This window comes from Perca flavescens, chromosome 8, assembly GCF_004354835.1.
Source record: "Perca flavescens isolate YP-PL-M2 chromosome 8, PFLA_1.0, whole genome shotgun sequence".
Taxonomy (NCBI): domain Eukaryota; kingdom Metazoa; phylum Chordata; class Actinopteri; order Perciformes; family Percidae; genus Perca; species Perca flavescens.
This window is the reverse complement of record NC_041338.1, coordinates 13,383,230-13,400,077: the sequence shown is the minus strand read 5'-3', so window position 1 is coordinate 13,400,077 and position 16,848 is coordinate 13,383,230. Positions and strand designations below refer to the sequence as shown.

Below are 16,848 nucleotides of genomic sequence, written 5' to 3'. Positions count from 1 at the left end.
TAGGCATGCATGTGTATTTGTATATATTTTAAGATGTTGTTACTAAAGAAGTGTTGACTTTATTCTATGGTCTCAGTAGTATACTGGTTAAGTGATCATCAAAACGAATAAGAGGGATGGTTTACAGTTTAGAGTGTAGGGCAATAGGAATCAGAATCTGGGGCCTAAGTTCCTGGGGATTCCAGATCTTATTTTATCCCTCTTCACCGCCCTAGACAATTGTGAATTGTTTAAGCTAAAGCTGCATTTAGTACACAGTATGTAACTTGTGTCATTGTGAGGAAAGGCTACCGACTTTGCTATTTCTATGGACTAGAAGTAAGTACCCAGTAAGTTTACAAGAGAGAACTCAACCATGCTTCCTGTTTCCGCTTTGTCGTGCGCCACTGGAAAAAATAGAGTGGCACGCCAGCAAGCTCGTAATCATTTTGACGTCACCTTGTCGCGCGACAAGTCCGGAGCGGCGACTGTAAAAAGGTAATTTTGGTTTGCTAAAACATAACTAACATTAGCTTATGAACAGTTAACTTGTCCTCTCTGGTAGACAAGGGCGCTAAATAATCGTTTGACACGCTTAAATCTCGTTTTTACCCAGCTACCGGCACTTTGTGGAGTTCGCCACCAGTGGGGGCGGGACTTAAATGCACTCTCTCTCTATGTTAGGATGCAAGCGGGCCTTAGTAAGATGTGATTTGCCAGTGTTCAGATGAGAGACAAACCAGTAAGCCAATCATGTGATCTCTCCTTTCTCTGTGGGCCGGTTTGTCAAAGTCCAAGGATGTGAATGGCCAGTGTTCACATGAAAGACACACAAATGGGCCAATCATGTAATCTCTCTTCTCTCTATGGGCTGATCAAACAAAGGTTTTCGACCGGATGCGGCCCATTCACCCCACACAAATAGACTGGCCCACTGGGAAATCTCCCAGTACTCCAGATGGCCAATCCACGCCTGCTATGCTATGACTTTTTTATGATTTTTTTTCGACATACTTAGATATATCTATCTAATATAGCAGGATGCCTCTGTATATATATGTGTGTGTGTGTGTGTGTGTGTGTGTGTGTGTGTGTGTGTGTGTGTGTGTGTGTGTGTGTGTGTGTGTGTGTGTGTGTGTGTGGATGTCAGGATGATTTATCAAAAAAGACAGAGTCACTGGAGTCTTCTTCAAAGGTAGTTTACTTGCAGCAAGGAATCAATTACATACACCACATCAGTACAGAATTGATTGCTGATCATACTCAGCAGCTGATTTTTGTAAATAACACCCATGTAACACAAAGGCTGCAAACATATTCGTATCTGGGTTAGTCTTGCGCTTCTACGGAGACCCTAAGTTTAGTGCGCACCCAAAACCCAAAATGTAGTTTTAATGTGCGCACGCAACACCTTTTCATGTGTGCACATGAAAGTTTCACATGAGCACATGAAACAAAACTTTAGATTTGTTTTCATGTGCGCCGCTTTGAAACCCATTTGGTGCTGTTATGAACAGTACCAATGCCACAGTCAGCAGCACTGCAGCAAATAACTCTGGTTAGAAAGGATGGCGGCTAAAGATGAGTTTATATAGATACCAAAAGGCTTCAATTTGTCAGAAGAGTCTAAGTGCCAAATATAAGTATTAGGCCCTTTAGCAAAGTAGTTTCTGCGATGGAGCCGTCTCCTCACTCAGTTCAGTTCAACAGGGACATTCTAAAATGTATAAAGCCCATGAGAACCGTGGAGAGTCAACCCACAGAAGCTCAGCTGCCCTGCTTAAAATGTGAATCAGAAACGCTTAAAGGGGTGATAGAATGCAAAACCGATTTTACCCTGTCATAGTTGAATAACAACAGTTTGGTGGGTAAATAGGACATACATAGAAGCTCAAAATCCCATTGACACCCCTTTACTATGAAAATCTCATATTTTGAAACTGCTGCTGAAAACGGGCGAATCTCAACAAAGCTGGAAGTTGACGTCAACCTCCCAAGACCTGTAACTTTGTCACGCCCATGGGTGTATTAAGAGAACAGTCACGCTCCAACATTTACGTAGGCTACACAACTGACCTGAGATCAGGTAGTCTTCTGAATCTAGGTCACGCAGATCTCTGCTATTCCATTACAAAATTCACTTCTGAAACTTTTTTATGCGAGAAATCAACTATGTAAAGCTCAAATATGGGCAGTTTTACGAAAATGGATGGCTAATTGCAAATTTTGTCTGACTGTGTCGGAGTTCAGCAGCCGGTGCTGCCTGGGTTGCTACATTGCTGCCCTGCCTGTCCTCCGTCACAGACCCCGGGCCTGCTGTGAGCTTGATTGAGCTCGGCCGGCGGCCCGGTGCTCAATACCCGCGCAAACTTACACTTTTCTGGGTGATCCCGGTTATGCTGCGTTTGTAGCTGGTGGTTATGTTTCACTGGTTGGGTGTGGCAGGAAAGTTCCTGTAAAGATATTAAGAGATTCAGGGGCGCTTGACTCATTTATTGTGGACTCTGTGCTATCTTTCTCCTCTGAGACAGAAACCGGTTCCAGTGTTGCTGTCCGGGGAGGGTTTGAGTGTTTTTTCTGCTCCACTGCATAAATTGACACTTTTCTCAGATCTGGTGAAAGGTGAAGTGACCATGGGGGTGCGCCCTTCCTTGCCTATGGGGGGAGTACACGTCATTCTTGGAAATGACCTGGCAGGAAATTGTATGTGGCCTGTTTCATCTGTTTTGGTGGATACTCCAACTCACCAGATAGAAGGTTTTGAGTCACCCAAAAACATTTCCGTGGTGCTTTCAAATTGTACAGTGACACAAGCTATGAGCCATGCCTATGTCTTGCAGTAATCTTGTAAAAGAGCAGAAGGAGAAAAAGTAAAGCAGTAAAGCAAGTTATCACCGGATGCTTCTAATAGCCTTTACTGGTCTCGGTCCAGAGCAACGGGATCTGTTGGTCCATAGAGCGAGGCGGTCGTGTTTTTTACACAACAGTTTGTTCCAGGCATTCTAAAATAGGGGGAAGGGGGATCTCTGGGGGTGGGGTGCTGTGCCGTGACGACATCTCCTCATTCTCAATAGTGATATGATCCTGCTTATTACATGGGTACTTACCAAATAAATCAATAATTTGACACAAACTCTGTAGCTGTTTAATGAAAACTCTCCATCTGTCACTCAACACCACAGTACCTCCCCCTCCTGCAGTGAATACATTTCTGGCAAAATCCACTGGTCCAGGCAGCGATTTTTTCCCCCCCACTATGGCCACACCAAGACCCGCCCTTCAATAGCTACTATTGGCCAGGCATCCATTCTTACGCAAGGCAACGTAACCTGATTTGTATAGGTCCTATCCCCTGACCAATCGGCTATCCTAACCTTAACTCGAGGTGAAATGCCTGTAAGCCCATCCAATCAAGCTGCTTCTTAGGGCTGGCCTTGGCGTGGCCATAGTGGGATTTGTAATTTTGCGTCCAGCCAGGCGTTCTCTTAATACATCCATGAGCCAGGCACGCATTTTATTCCAGGACTGCGTCCATGGTAATGCTCTGCTATGCAAGGCAACGGTGTGTTGTCGGCCTACTTAGCAGGTTTGTTATTAAGAAATAACAGACCGCAGAATGCCTTAGAATTCAACCAAGCCATGTAATGAAATTGTTATAACAGTTTTCATGCAACAGTTTAACACACCATCATTTTTCTAACACTGGATATACCAAGCAAACTTTTCTTCACTTTCCTGGAGCACATCACTTTTCCTGAAAAATCACAACTATTGTGTTGAATAAGGTCGGGGGAAAAAAAAGGAGCTACTTAACGCTGGCTTTTCCGTGTAATATTTCACTAAGAGGAAACTCAATAAAAAGCCATTTGCCAAAGTTGCTGTGAGCTGTACATTCACAGCTTAATTAAGTGTACTGCTAACAACACTAACAACATTACTGATGTCTTCCTCTGATGTAGCTACTGTATAAGAATACTGTAAGTCAGTAGGAGGCTATACAATGGAGTTGCATATTAGGTTGTTTGGGGTCCTTCTGTAAGTAACTTTTGGTTCTGGGGAATTCTACAAGCAGCACTACCACAGACCAAGCCATCAGCATTAGGAATTAATGGGCGACGGAGGAGGCGTGAACGGTCCGCATCTATGGGCCCGCCTTCTGCAGGTGACGTCACATATTTGTTCCAGAAGAATGAGTAGAACGGGGAAAAAGATGTTAGTCTCCTTTAAGACCTAGGCAGCAACGGGACTCGTTTGAATCATGATCATCACCGATGCTTATGATTGACAACAGATTATGGAGAAATGAACGTCAACACAGAAAGAGGAGCATTTACTGCACGGAGCTCCGTATGTTACCACCGTTACAGTTGAAGTTGGAATTCGAAGGCCTTGAAAAGTAAGTTAATGTTATCTAACGTTAGCAGCCCAAGAGTTATGCAAATTTGTTGTGGGGTGGCGTGCAGCCGCCACATGTGTGTAACGTTAAGGGAATTACCCGCCCCCGTGAACTGCGCAGTGAATCCTTTTGTGCTGTAAGAATAACGTATACTTTTGCCAGATCCACAGTGCGTTAACCCACGCATTTCGGCAAAAAATTCCAACTGATAATTTAGCATAAACCTAATGTAAACACATGCTTGTTAGTCAGTGTGCAAGTGTTTCCTTTGTCAACACAATGAAGAGCGTCTGGCAGAATCTTCGGTCCACTTGAATCCACCCTATGCAAGCCTCTCCTGCATGTGGACATACCATTAGAACTGGGCAACCGTTTGAGCTCGCAGAATTTCCCTTGTATCTGTTTTTTTTTTTTCACAACAGTTCTTCTAACGGTAGTGGTAACTTTTGTTGTTATCTCAATTTAGCACTTTGTACGGTGGCAGAGACGGCTCAACACAAAAACCACAACACAACACACAAAAGCTTAAACTTCAATATGTAACTTTCTACCGCTAAGGGTCTCTCAACCAAAACAATGGATTGTAAACACAGACGTTTGATGACGTTGGGAAGTTGCGTGGAATTATGGGAGTTTTTATTGCTAAACACTATTGTCGATTTAGAATGCATCCGTTCACGGACGAGTTTACCCATTCAAGTTTATTCACGTTAAGTTTAGTAACGTTTATTCATGTCATGCTTTATAAAATAGCTGCAGTTTCCCCAACACAATTAAGTTTTTCTTGATTCAATCTGTATTGGTAGCTAGCTGACCAGTTAGCTATTGAGCCAGCAAGTTAACATTAGCGGCTAACGTTAGCAGGTTTTACCACACTATCACAGTATATTTCACATGCCAATGTCACCTTTTGGATTTTACCAGGCGGACAGGGTTTGTTGTAACGCTAGCTACTCAACGAGTCTGAGAGAAGGGTGTGGGTGGGGATTGTGGGAATCTCTGCTATGGCGAGGACGTTCGATGCCTGTTGTGCAGCAGCAGAACGTCTCCCAGCTGCCTGATCTCCCCCTTCACTTTTCTGTAATCTTAACTATTCGTTTTGTCGGGTTAATTTATCTAGCAAACTGTAAAGACAGCTAAACGCGAAAGGGGGACAATTTCGGCAGGGAGAAGATTTTCGCTACGAACACCGGTAGCGTTTACAGAAACGTAGCTAGCTAACATTATGGATGGCCGATGTTGTGACTAGGATGCCTGGGTCTGATATTCTCTGTTTCCCGATGCTTCATTAAACTGCCTTTAGCGTCGTAAGCACCCAACACTGGCTGGGGCTAACGGTAACTAGCTATTGCTACATGTCCCGGCTGTGTTGTCAGCTATTATCCCGAATGAAGTCTCTTTGTGCCGGGGGAGTGAGGCAGGCAGACCGGAGTGTGCTAGCTGGCTAAATTAGCTTTAGAATTAGATTAATCATCTATCTATACAGTTAACGTTACTAGTGAACTTATTCATGTCGTCTTGCTGTGTTGTTGCACTCTGTCGATGCTTTGTTTCGTTGCATTCTGTCGATGCTATGTGTCGTTTCACTCTGTTGTTACTATGTGTCATTGCTATGCGTTGGTTCACTCGGTCGTTGATATGTGTCGTTTCAATGTGTTATGATTGTCGTCCTGAAGTGTCGACTTACTGTTATCAAGTTGAGATTTCCACAGAGTGCAATGACACAAAGCATCGTCGGAGTGCAATGACACAGAGCATCGACAGTGCAACGACACAGCAAGACAACACAGCCAAATGACAAGGAGGGCAGGAGTTGAGTTGACACAGACAAATGTTGAGTCATGTGAGCAATCGACCTAGACAGACATTGACAGTAAGCATACAGTACAGGCCAAAAGTTTGGACACACCTTCTCATTCAATGTGTTTCCTTTATTTTCATGACTATTTGCATCGTAGGTTCTCACTGAAGGCATCAGAACTATGAATGAACACATATGGAATTATGTACTTAACAAAAAAGTGTGAAATAACTGAAAACATGTCTTATATTTTAGATTCTTCAAAGTAGCCACCCTTTGCTTTTTTGATAACTCTGCAAACCCTTGGTGTTCTCTCAATGAGCTTCATGAGGTAGTCACCTGAAATGGTTTTCACTTCACAGGTGTGCTTTGTCAGGGTTAATTAGTGGAATTTTTACCCTTATTAATTAAAAAGCAAAGGGTGGCTATACTTTGAAGAATCTAAAATATAAGACATGTATTCAGTTATTTCACACTTTTTTGTTAAGTACATAATTCCATATATGTTCATTCATAGTTTTGATGCCTTCAGTGAGAATCTACAATGTAAATAGTCATGAAAATAAAAAGGAAACACATTGAATGAGGTGTGTCCAAACTTTTGGCCTGTACTGTACATAGACATTGACAGTAAGCATAGACATTGACAGTAAGCATAGACCAGGGGTGGCCAACCAGTTCAGCATTAAGAGCCACAGAAAAACACGCACCATAGCAAAAAGCCACACAACACATGCAGGTCCACATTACAACAGGGTTTTTTTCTTACTTAGATTGTCTCAGTGGGAAACCTGACAGTCTTTGTTATCCACGATCCTTTTTAGGTCTTGATGTAAGTTGTGGCCACTCGAAGCGACTTCGACTTTTCACTCACTTGTCACTAGAGGGGCTTTCAAACAATCTGATTCAGCCGTGAAAGGGTTAATGAGGAAGGTGATCTTTCCTCAAGTTGCAGGATCTGTTCATAAAAAATTATTTTAAAATAATTGGCAAATGTATTGGCAGATGCATTCAAATGCTTCTTTTTTTAACTTATGTGAAATGTTTCAAAAAGTAAATAAAAACCCACCAATAAAACAGCCCCCAGCCACACAGTAAGGGCCTCAAAGGAGCAGGCAAAGAGCCGCATATGGCTCAACAGCCACAGGTTCGCCAACCCTGGCATAGACATAGACATTGACCGTAAGCATAGACATTGACACAGACATAGACAGTAAGCATTTCGACTTAATTTTGGCACAAATGGAACACCATATATGTATATGTGAACAGTACTGCCTTCTAAACTATCTTTTTAATAAACTGTTTGTACACTTACAAAGTTCTCAGTGCTTCAGTTTACATGTATAGGGACCCTCATTATGCTACCGTGGAAGTGTGGTAATATTTTGAGCCTTGTTAGTGGTAAAAATTGGTGATTTCTTTTTACTTTAGCCATGCCCCAACAACCTGCGTTATAAGGTAATTAGCGGTTTGAGATAAAACTGGTCACATTCCATTAGCATGAAAACAAATCTCAGAGAACGGTCGAACTCGGACATGTGTTATTAACCCCTAGGTTCATTTTGCGCCTGATTTGTTCTTTTAAAAATGTAATAAAATGATAACTTTTAACAATAATTAGTTCTTTCACCAAGAAAAAAAAACTGATGAAAAAAACGGTATATTACAATAACTATGGATGCACCACGAGGTTTACCAGTTTACCAGTGAACGCAACATTTAGTCATGTCTGTGTTGTTTTTAAGACAACAGCAGTGACCAGTGCTAGGTTTGTGTCTTTTTAGCCCATAGCTTTAGCGGCAGACGGTTGTACGTCCTGGTGTTGGAATCCTCTACAGTGAAATACAGTCACACTACACCGTTTAGCTGTCAGCATTTTAACCGTGTTTAATCCAGTTACTACTGTAGCTACTGGTAGGCTAACGTTTCCTGCTGCCGAGTGTAACATGTTATTTGTGTTATAGTGCTCATATTATGCTCATTTTCAGGTTCATAATTGTATTTAGAGGTTATATCAGAATAGGTTTACATGGTTTAATTAAAAAAAAGAAAACACCATATTTTTGTTGTACTGCGCATTGCTGCAGCTCCTCTTTTCACCCTGTGTGTTGAGCTCTCTGTTTTAGCTACAGAGTGAAGCATCTCACTTCTATTCCATCATTGTTGGGGGGTCTAGGGCTGTCCTCGACTAAAGAAATTCTTAGTCGACTAATTGATTAGTTGATTTAATTGACAGAGCTGTGCACTTTGAGAGGTGGTTAAGACTAGAAAAGCACAATATAAATGTAGTTAATTAACCATCTGTAAAACTGAGTTTCTCCACAATGAATCCTGCAAAAGCACCACTGTAAATCTTGTTTTTACCATAAATATGCTCATAAGTTTCTTGGAAATGAGTAATTAAGCATGAATAAGCATAAAAAATGACTAATCGACTAAAGAAATATTAGTCGACTAAGACCAAAACAACCGATTAGTCGACTAATCGACTAAGAGGTGGCAGCCCTAGGGGGGTCGCACATGCGCAGTAGCTAGGTAAGGACTACCAGCCAGTCAGAAGCAGAGTATCAACTAGGTGAGCATTATAACGTGTGTTACAAAGTGACGCACGTTTGTCAAAGAAGCAAAGGCTGGACTACAATAGAGCTGTTTGGAGCAGTTTGTGAACAGGGTTTTCTGTTGGAGATGGTAAGTCTCTTTAGGGTGGACTTACACTTCACTTGTCCAAAGTAGGCGTCCCCAGTGCTGCATACTGACAGCGAGTCCTTTTCAATAAATCATCAGAATACTTTATTGATGCCCTAAGGGAAATTATTCAGGTAATTGTTCAGCCTGTTGACTGACAGTGAGGCACTTAAATCACTTTGGGTCATTCACATGTGAGTTGATGATTGAGCAGTGGGGATATTTGTAAAGATAAGATGGATCCACCTCTTATTATTTTGTTTGGCATTGGCTTTGTACAGTGGCTGAAATGGTTCAACACAAATGCAAAAGCCACAACACAAATGTAAAAGTCACAACCCGAATGCAAAAGCTACAATACAAACGCAAAAGCCATAACAGAATTTATTTATTTTTTAGCCACAATAGAAGTGAACATCGACAAAGCCCTGGTTAGCTGAAAGAATCTTGAGGGCACAGTCCAAAACTGTGCCCTTGGTTTTGTAAACTGTGCTCACATATCTGTAAACTCTATCTGCCTTTCTTTTTCTAACACAGCAGCAAAACACACTGTTATTGATTTATGATATTGTGATTTTGATATAATATTTTGTTATATTGGCTATACATAGATCTTCAGTGTGATTTCTACATGGAAGAGGAGGAGAAATAAGATGGAAAAATATTATTCTGGTAAACAGAAAACTAGGCCTAATGGGCTTAAAATTAATAATTGGATGGTATTGAATGATATTATGGGTGTCGATCCATATTTACAATATGGCTTGACCACACTCTGTTTCCGTTCATTCAGCCCACTACTTGAATGTTTACCATTGCTAGGGCAACGAGTGCCGGCTGGCGTTAGACTATATTAGCTCATCTTAATCTTCAAAAACTAAAATTTGGCATTTTTTTTAACCAAACCAATTACAGCTACCTCACTCATACCCCTCAGGACCTTAGCCGATGTGTTGTTACAAAGTCAAAATTAGAAAAATAAAAGCTTACCTCCCTGGGAGCTAGGTTAGCAGAATGGCCCACTCCATTCGCTACTGTCTAGAAAAAAAACTAAATCAGAGGGCACAGATTGTGAATCCTTGTGCACAGTTTATAGATCTGTGGTCACAGCAAAGCCGAGGGAACGTTTCATAAAATTTGCGCACAGGTTTGAAAATGCTCCTTATTTTCTTAGATTACGGTGAAAAGTAAAAAACTTTATATTTGATCTTTGTGTCCCTTGATTAGAGGAATACTTCTGGGATGCAGTAATCAGTCAACGAGTTTTCTTCAACAAAAGTTTTTTTACATGGTCATCTATTTTAAAGGAACAGCAGAACAGACTAGAAATCTACAACAGTTGAGTACAAGGAATAATTGTGTTGTAGTTATGAAAAACTTGCCTAGATGTAAATTTAGATTTATCTTCTTCTCTTTCAGGAAAGTATTCGCTTCAACCTACTACTTCAACAGAGGACAAAAATGCAGTCTTGTGAATGGATGAATGGACAGTACCGACAGGTTGGACCGCCTTCACAATCCTTGCAGGCTGCTGATCAGTTTACCCAGTTTAACACACAGAGCAATCGTCAAACTGGGACTGCAAATACCACCACAGTCCGACCACCACAAAGTGGTAATTTCACCTATCACTATGGAGCTTACTCTAATGGACAGCCATCAAATCGGCAGACCTCGCCACTTCCTCATCAGGAAGTTTCTTATCCGCATCCGGCTGGGGAGAATAACCATTTCCTGAAAATGTTAACCGGAAACTTGCAACACTCATCTACTAATACACAAAGTGGAAATCCTAGTTCACTGGTCACTTATGGATTTCAGCAAGGTTTTCAACATCAGAACTCTGCTCTGAATTCATCGACCCAAAGTCCACCCAACATGATGGTAGCAAACGCTACATACCTTCAGCAAAACATGTCAGCGCAATGGAACCAATCAGTTAGAGTTCATGGGAACCATTCAATAAGGACACAGAACGGTAACGTTGTGCCTGATCTCCAACATCGTGGGGCTCAGAACAGCTTGTTTTACAGTGTAAATGGAGAGTCAGCTAAGTCCGTTTCAGCAAACAGTACAACAGCTACCTCGCATCCACAACAACAGGGGGTTTACATGGACACATTAGTATCTGTTGCTGCACATAGCAGACAGACTGCTCATAACCACAATCAAAGACCAAACGGCACACAACATGGCTTCTCTCCTTCCATCCCTCCACCAAGTTATGAGTCTACCTATCAGTCTTTTGGAGGGAACAGCATTACAACTAAGTCATCGCCAAGTTTACAGCATTTGAATGTTTTCAGCATGAGTCAGAAAACTCAGCAATACTCCACACATAACAGTGGGGTACAGGCCACCTCCTCCTTTACCTCAAATTCGTATAGTGGGCAGTATGAAACCAGTCCTGAGTTTCCCTTACATCCTGCTGTTGGTACACAAGAGAGAATGCACAGCCAGCAGATTATTGCAAGAATTGCAGATGACCTACGCAACTCTTTCCCTGCTGGCTCAGATGGTCATCCTCCAGCGTATACTACTTCACCTTATGAAGGGAAGCAGTTTGTCAGTGAGGTCAGTAGGACAAAGTCTAATCAAAATACGCAACCTTTGACAACAACTGTCGCTGGAAGTTATGCATCTCAACTGGTTCAGTTGCTTAATGTCACTTCACCACATAGGAATCAGACCCAATCATCTGTAGCAAATAACTGTGAAAGGCTTGAAAAGCTCTCATCAGTTAAGGCAAATGACAGCTCCATTCACTCATCTCCTGGTCGCACAAGAGCTGTTGCTGTTGTGCAACCATTGTCACATGAAAGCTACCAGGTTGCCAGCCAGCAAACCTCGAACAAAATCAGTCAATTGTCTGAGGGCACCACAACAGATGAGTCTTTAAGTAATCCTGGGAAATTATCAATTTCACCGAAAAACAACCCGGCCGTGCAATTTAAAGCAGGATCTAATCTTTACCTAGAAAACCCAACTCAAAAAGGGTCCGACGAATCTGCAGCTGAGCCTCAAGACTCGCAAAAACAATTATGTCCAGATGACACAGGCTCTGAACTGCAAGTAGACCAGCATGTTGCAACTCCTGCTCAACAATTAGTAACCACTGATGTGCCAGTGAGCCAAAGCAGGGATAAGGGTGAAAGTAAAAAGATGCCAAAAGATGCAAAAAAGGGTTTTGAACTTTCCTCACTCCCAGCAACCCCACTGACACACGTCACATTAACTAAGTTGATAGAAGTGTCTGAAAAATCTAAGATGGAGTTAAATGACTGTACAAAGTCTGTTTCTGTAAACGAATTACTAGACCTGTATTGGAATGGCAATTGTACAAAGTTGGCATGTAAGCTCAGGACAGGCTGGTACAGGAATTTAATGAGGGATGTTCTAGAATTCCACCAGGAACATGTAACACCAGGCTCTGTTATACTGTCATATGTAAAGCGCCGAAAACTCAACAGCTACCATGTCCTCGAACACAATGAAGTTTTTTCAGAACTGCCATACAAATCATTGTGGTTAAATGTCAACGAGCAGCTAGATGACATTGACAAAGAGTTTGGCTTACCACAGCCTTTGAATTATGGTCTTCACATGCTTGAGAGTGCCAGCCAGCCAGATCAGATCGAGGCCGACAACGGAATTTCTACACAAATTATAAAAGAGATGTCAAACAAGCTGTCATCAGAAGAGCTTAATCCGGTTGACTCAAGGGAAGGAAAACAAGACTCCACTGTCGAAGCAACTCCAACACAAGCTGCCTCTCCTAATACAATGGAGAGCGCAGATTCCAGTGACCCATGTTACTCGTTTGAAATCCAAGTTTTGTCTCCAGAAAAGGCCAAAGTTATTTTTGAGCAAATACAAACCAAGTTGCCACAGAGTATGGACATGGACAATCAGCCAGAGAAAGTCCCTCAAAGCTCTGTGGATTATGAGCTACCTGAGGTTATAAGTGCCACAAAACTGGAGAATGAGTCAGCCTGTTCAATAGAACAGGTTTGCTGCATTCCAAGGTGGAAGCAAATGATATGGGGGTCAAACTCAGCTTCTTTGAGTAAATGCCAGTGTGAGTATAAGCAAAGTCATTTTATTACTCACAAGATCTTTGATAAGGAAGAGATGGACGTACAAAGGAAAGATAAACTGTGTGTGATCACCTCTGACAGTAAATTCAACTTTGGCAAAGAAGAAGGGAATCGAGCAGAGGATGGAGAGAATGTCGACAGTCAGGTTATAACACTTCATTGGCCTGAGCTATGCAGTGAACTCGGTTACCCCATTGACTTTACTGAAGATGACAAAAAACCTCACTCATATTCTGACAAAGAACCACAGAACATTTCCCAGATAAGCATAAATAGTAGCCAGTCGAGCATTCTATTCCTAAGTGAAAACGAAGATGATCCGTTGAGCGTTAAAAATGACATTCCCAACCTGAAGCCAGACTTCAAAAGTGACTCTGAACGAGCTCTGATAGAATTGGCAGAAAGTAGCCTGTTGAGCGGTTCAGACGAGAAAGAAACCAACTCCTTTTTCAAAAGTGACGCTGAAATTCAGCCGGACCCCGAGGTGGATTGTGTACAAGATCAGTCGAAATCTACATTGAGTATGCAGTCACGTACTTCGGTCAGTAGCGACAGCAGTGAAAGTGAAGTTGCCAGCAAGATATCGGACCTTGACAAGAATTGTGGACAAGCTCGGCTGACCTCTACAACTGTGACGGAGTCCTCTTTGGAAAAGGAAGAAGAACCAACTCAAATTAGTACGACGGCTGACCTACAGAAAGCTTGGAGCGGTAAACCTGAAACTGTCGAAAGAAAAAGAAAGAGATCAAGCAGTCAGGATAGATTTTTTCCAATCTTTAAGAAATCTAAGAAATGCAAATCCCGTGGTGATGCTGAATTTTCAGCCTCAAACGTTAGAACTGTGGAACTGGTACCGTACGGCTCAACATCACAAAACAAGTGCGTTTTAATTAACGGCAGAAAGAGCCATATTTCATATCCAGACGCTGGTGCAGGACCAAAGCCTCCAAAAGTTATCACTGTGAAACTCAGTCCCTTGAAGAGACTGTCCAGTGAAACTGCCCCAACAGGGAGACATACAGTCCAAGGAAAGCTTTATGATAAATGGAGTAGAAGTTTGCCACCAACTAAAATTAGGCGCAGAAGCAAACTGAAAGCAATGTGCACTTTTGCCTCTTTATTTGGTGGAGGTCTCAAGAAAGCTAAAACAGCTGGCCCCGCTACCACTCACCAGCTGCAAGTTTCCTCTGAAATGAGGATCAGGAATGGAACTACAAAGCCCTGCCCGAGTCTGAAGAGGAGGAGGTCCCTCTCTCATGGACTCAAACGTGGAGAGGAGCGGACGAAGAAAGTCGCACTCGACCAGCCCGCTAAACAAGAGAGACGTGAGGCTGAAAATGGAGGCCATCCTGTCCCACCTGTTAAGAACAACGTCCTCAAGTTCAGCGTCTTACCCAATACCTTCGACTTCAAAGATGGTTCCAACGGGACAAAGGAAACCAATGATCCTGTTCCAGGTAAATCATCATATTGAGATTAAAGAGGTACTACAGCAATTTTAGTATTTTAAAGAATGTTTTTTTTATTTTTGTTTTTTCAAAGATTATTTTTGGGGCATTTTCGGCTTTTATTTAGATAGGACAGCTTAAGACACGAAAGGGGAGAGAGAGGGAGGGGGAATGACATGCAGCAAAGGGCCGCAGGTCGGAGTAGAACCCGGGACAGCTGCGTTGAGGAGTAAACCTCTATATATGGGTGCTCTACTGGGTTATCCGGGCGCACCAATTTTAGTATTTTGTGATGCTGGCTGCTATTGCGGAGTTAAATTTATCATTTAATAACGCTACTACAGCCTACAGGTGCAGGAGGCAAGCTATTATTTGAGCTATTTGCAACATTATCTGCATTTTTATTATTATTATTATTATTATTATTATTATTATTATTATTATTATTATTATTATCAGAGTTCTCCGCTTTACACCAAGTTAACACGCTGTATAGTCTGTGATATGCGTTTTTAAGTATGGATGGAGATTAGCTCTGAAAGGGTGCTAAAACGCTTATGAGGATGGGAAAACATTTTTGTTTTTAAACTAAAAACGTAGTAGTGTGGATGTAGCCTGAGTTTAGGGGTTTCATAGATAAGACAATTTACACCTCAGTGTTCCAAAAGTTGCTCACTGTAATGAGAAAAGATCAAAAGGGGGAGGGGCTAAGATTCTGGACTGGTCATGTCGATAAAGAGGGGGGAATCCTCTACATTATTTTAGTGATAATGTATTATGTATGCTTTTTTTTTTATGATTAACTTTATTTTTATTTTAACGCAACACACAAAACATACAATTTGCAAGATGAACATACCCCTTCATCGTCACCACCCACCCAGACAAAAATCAAGAAAAGATGACACCGTAACCACAATATTCAAAACCAGTCCACGAAAATAATACCAAAATAGATTAACCATAAACCAGATAAACATGTGGCATGTATAAATGACAACACCATAAGCCCATCATACACGTCTCTCCGCAGCACACAGCTTGGAGGGGGAACCCTTTTAGAAAGCTCAGGTACCTCGAGGTAGTGTAGACATCCAATCTGGAAAACCGTTTGTATGACATCTTTGCGAATGCTAGTTATCTCACAAGCCCACTGTTGTATGCTTTTTGTTTAAAAAAAAAATAAAATAAAAATGTTTTTTGTTTTGTTTTTCAGACAAGGCTGACCTTGTTGAAGGAAAGGACAACAGCCAAAACAAAACGGTCACGAGTGCAAGAGGTAACAAATAAAACTAAAACATGTTATATGTAAATTCTATTAAAAAAAAATTTAGATAGTGGCTACAGTTTATAGTTTTTTTTCTTTTCTTCTAATAATTATAAATTAACTGCACCTTTAGGTACATGGTTTCCAAATCCTGAGAGGAAGTATAGTCCCTTGACCAAGACCGGCAGCGTCTTTTACGAGTTCCAGAAGAAATACATGGAGAGGACACAGCCATCCACGGACGGCTAGCTCGACGGGCAGATGTTTTGTTGGCATCAGGCAGTTTTTAAGTCAAATATTGTCATCTATCTGAGACATTTCTTCATCCGAGTCATTTTCTTCCAAATGTGATGTCTTTGTATTTTGGACTGTCGGAATAAATGAATGTTTGCAAGTTTGTATACATTTGCTTTCAACAGTCTGTCAAACAAGTTTTACTGTAAATGGGTCACATGTCTTCTTATCAATTTGCAAATCAGATTGTCAGTTGTTAGCTGTAAAATCTTTCATGTCATCCACTCGGTACAATTCAGAATGTCTCTATATTTTATGCAAAATCTTTTTGCATAAATAGCTTTTAGAGCTATTATATATTTCAGCTACATATTTATATATTCATATTTTTCTACATTAATATTTTTTATACAGTATTTGCATCTTATATATATATATATATATATATATATATATATATATATATATATATATATATATATATATATATATATATATATATATATATATATATATATATATATACTTTTTTTAAATTAACAAGAAATGTGATCTAGTGTTTTATGCACTGATGGTTAATTTGAAAGAAGCCATCACCGTTCTTGTTTAATTTTACTGTTTGAAACTGTCTGTTTTACTGTTTTTTTACCAGAAATAAATTCACTTTCCGAGCAGAACTTATATTTATCTGTCACACTGAACCAGACAGGCAAACTTGATCAAGGGTCCAAACCTCTCCATATGGATTATCAGCGTACATCTGTCAGACATATTAGTTAAACTGAGAATCTTTATGTTAGACAGTGTCACTTTTACAGTCGTCTGTTATTTATTCTGGGTCGGATCTGTGGTAGTGCTAGAGTTCAAGAGCACATTGGTTAATACTGTTCACGATTATGTCCATGATATTTCCTTTAATGTCCCATTATTGCATAATG

At 41.0% G+C, this 16,848-nt stretch overlaps 1 protein-coding gene across 1 annotated transcript; it reads left to right on the top strand.

The window, feature by feature from the left end:
- Positions 1-4,141: 4,141 nt before the first annotated feature.
- On the top strand, positions 4,142-16,079 carry amn1 (antagonist of mitotic exit network 1 homolog (S. cerevisiae)). Its single transcript, XM_028586047.1, has 4 exons — positions 4,142-4,375; positions 10,284-14,418; positions 15,626-15,688; positions 15,810-16,079. The coding sequence occupies exons 2-4, from the start codon at positions 10,326-10,328 to the stop codon at positions 15,923-15,925; spliced, it is 4,272 nt and encodes a 1,423-aa protein (XP_028441848.1). The 5' UTR covers positions 4,142-4,375; positions 10,284-10,325; the 3' UTR covers positions 15,926-16,079.
- The last annotated feature ends 769 nt before the right edge of the window (positions 16,080-16,848 follow it).

Bases quoted from the DNA above. Each gene is read 5' to 3' on its own strand.
- amn1 (XM_028586047.1), top strand. From the start codon at position 10,326: ATGCAGTCTTGTGAATGGATGAATGGACAGTACCGACAGGTTGGACCG. The intron at 14,419-15,625 runs GTAAATCATCAT...TTTGTTTTTCAG, and splicing joins AACCAATGATCCTGTTCCAG to ACAAGGCTGACCTTGTTGAA. The intron at 15,689-15,809 runs GTAACAAATAAA...CTGCACCTTTAG, and splicing joins AACGGTCACGAGTGCAAGAG to GTACATGGTTTCCAAATCCT.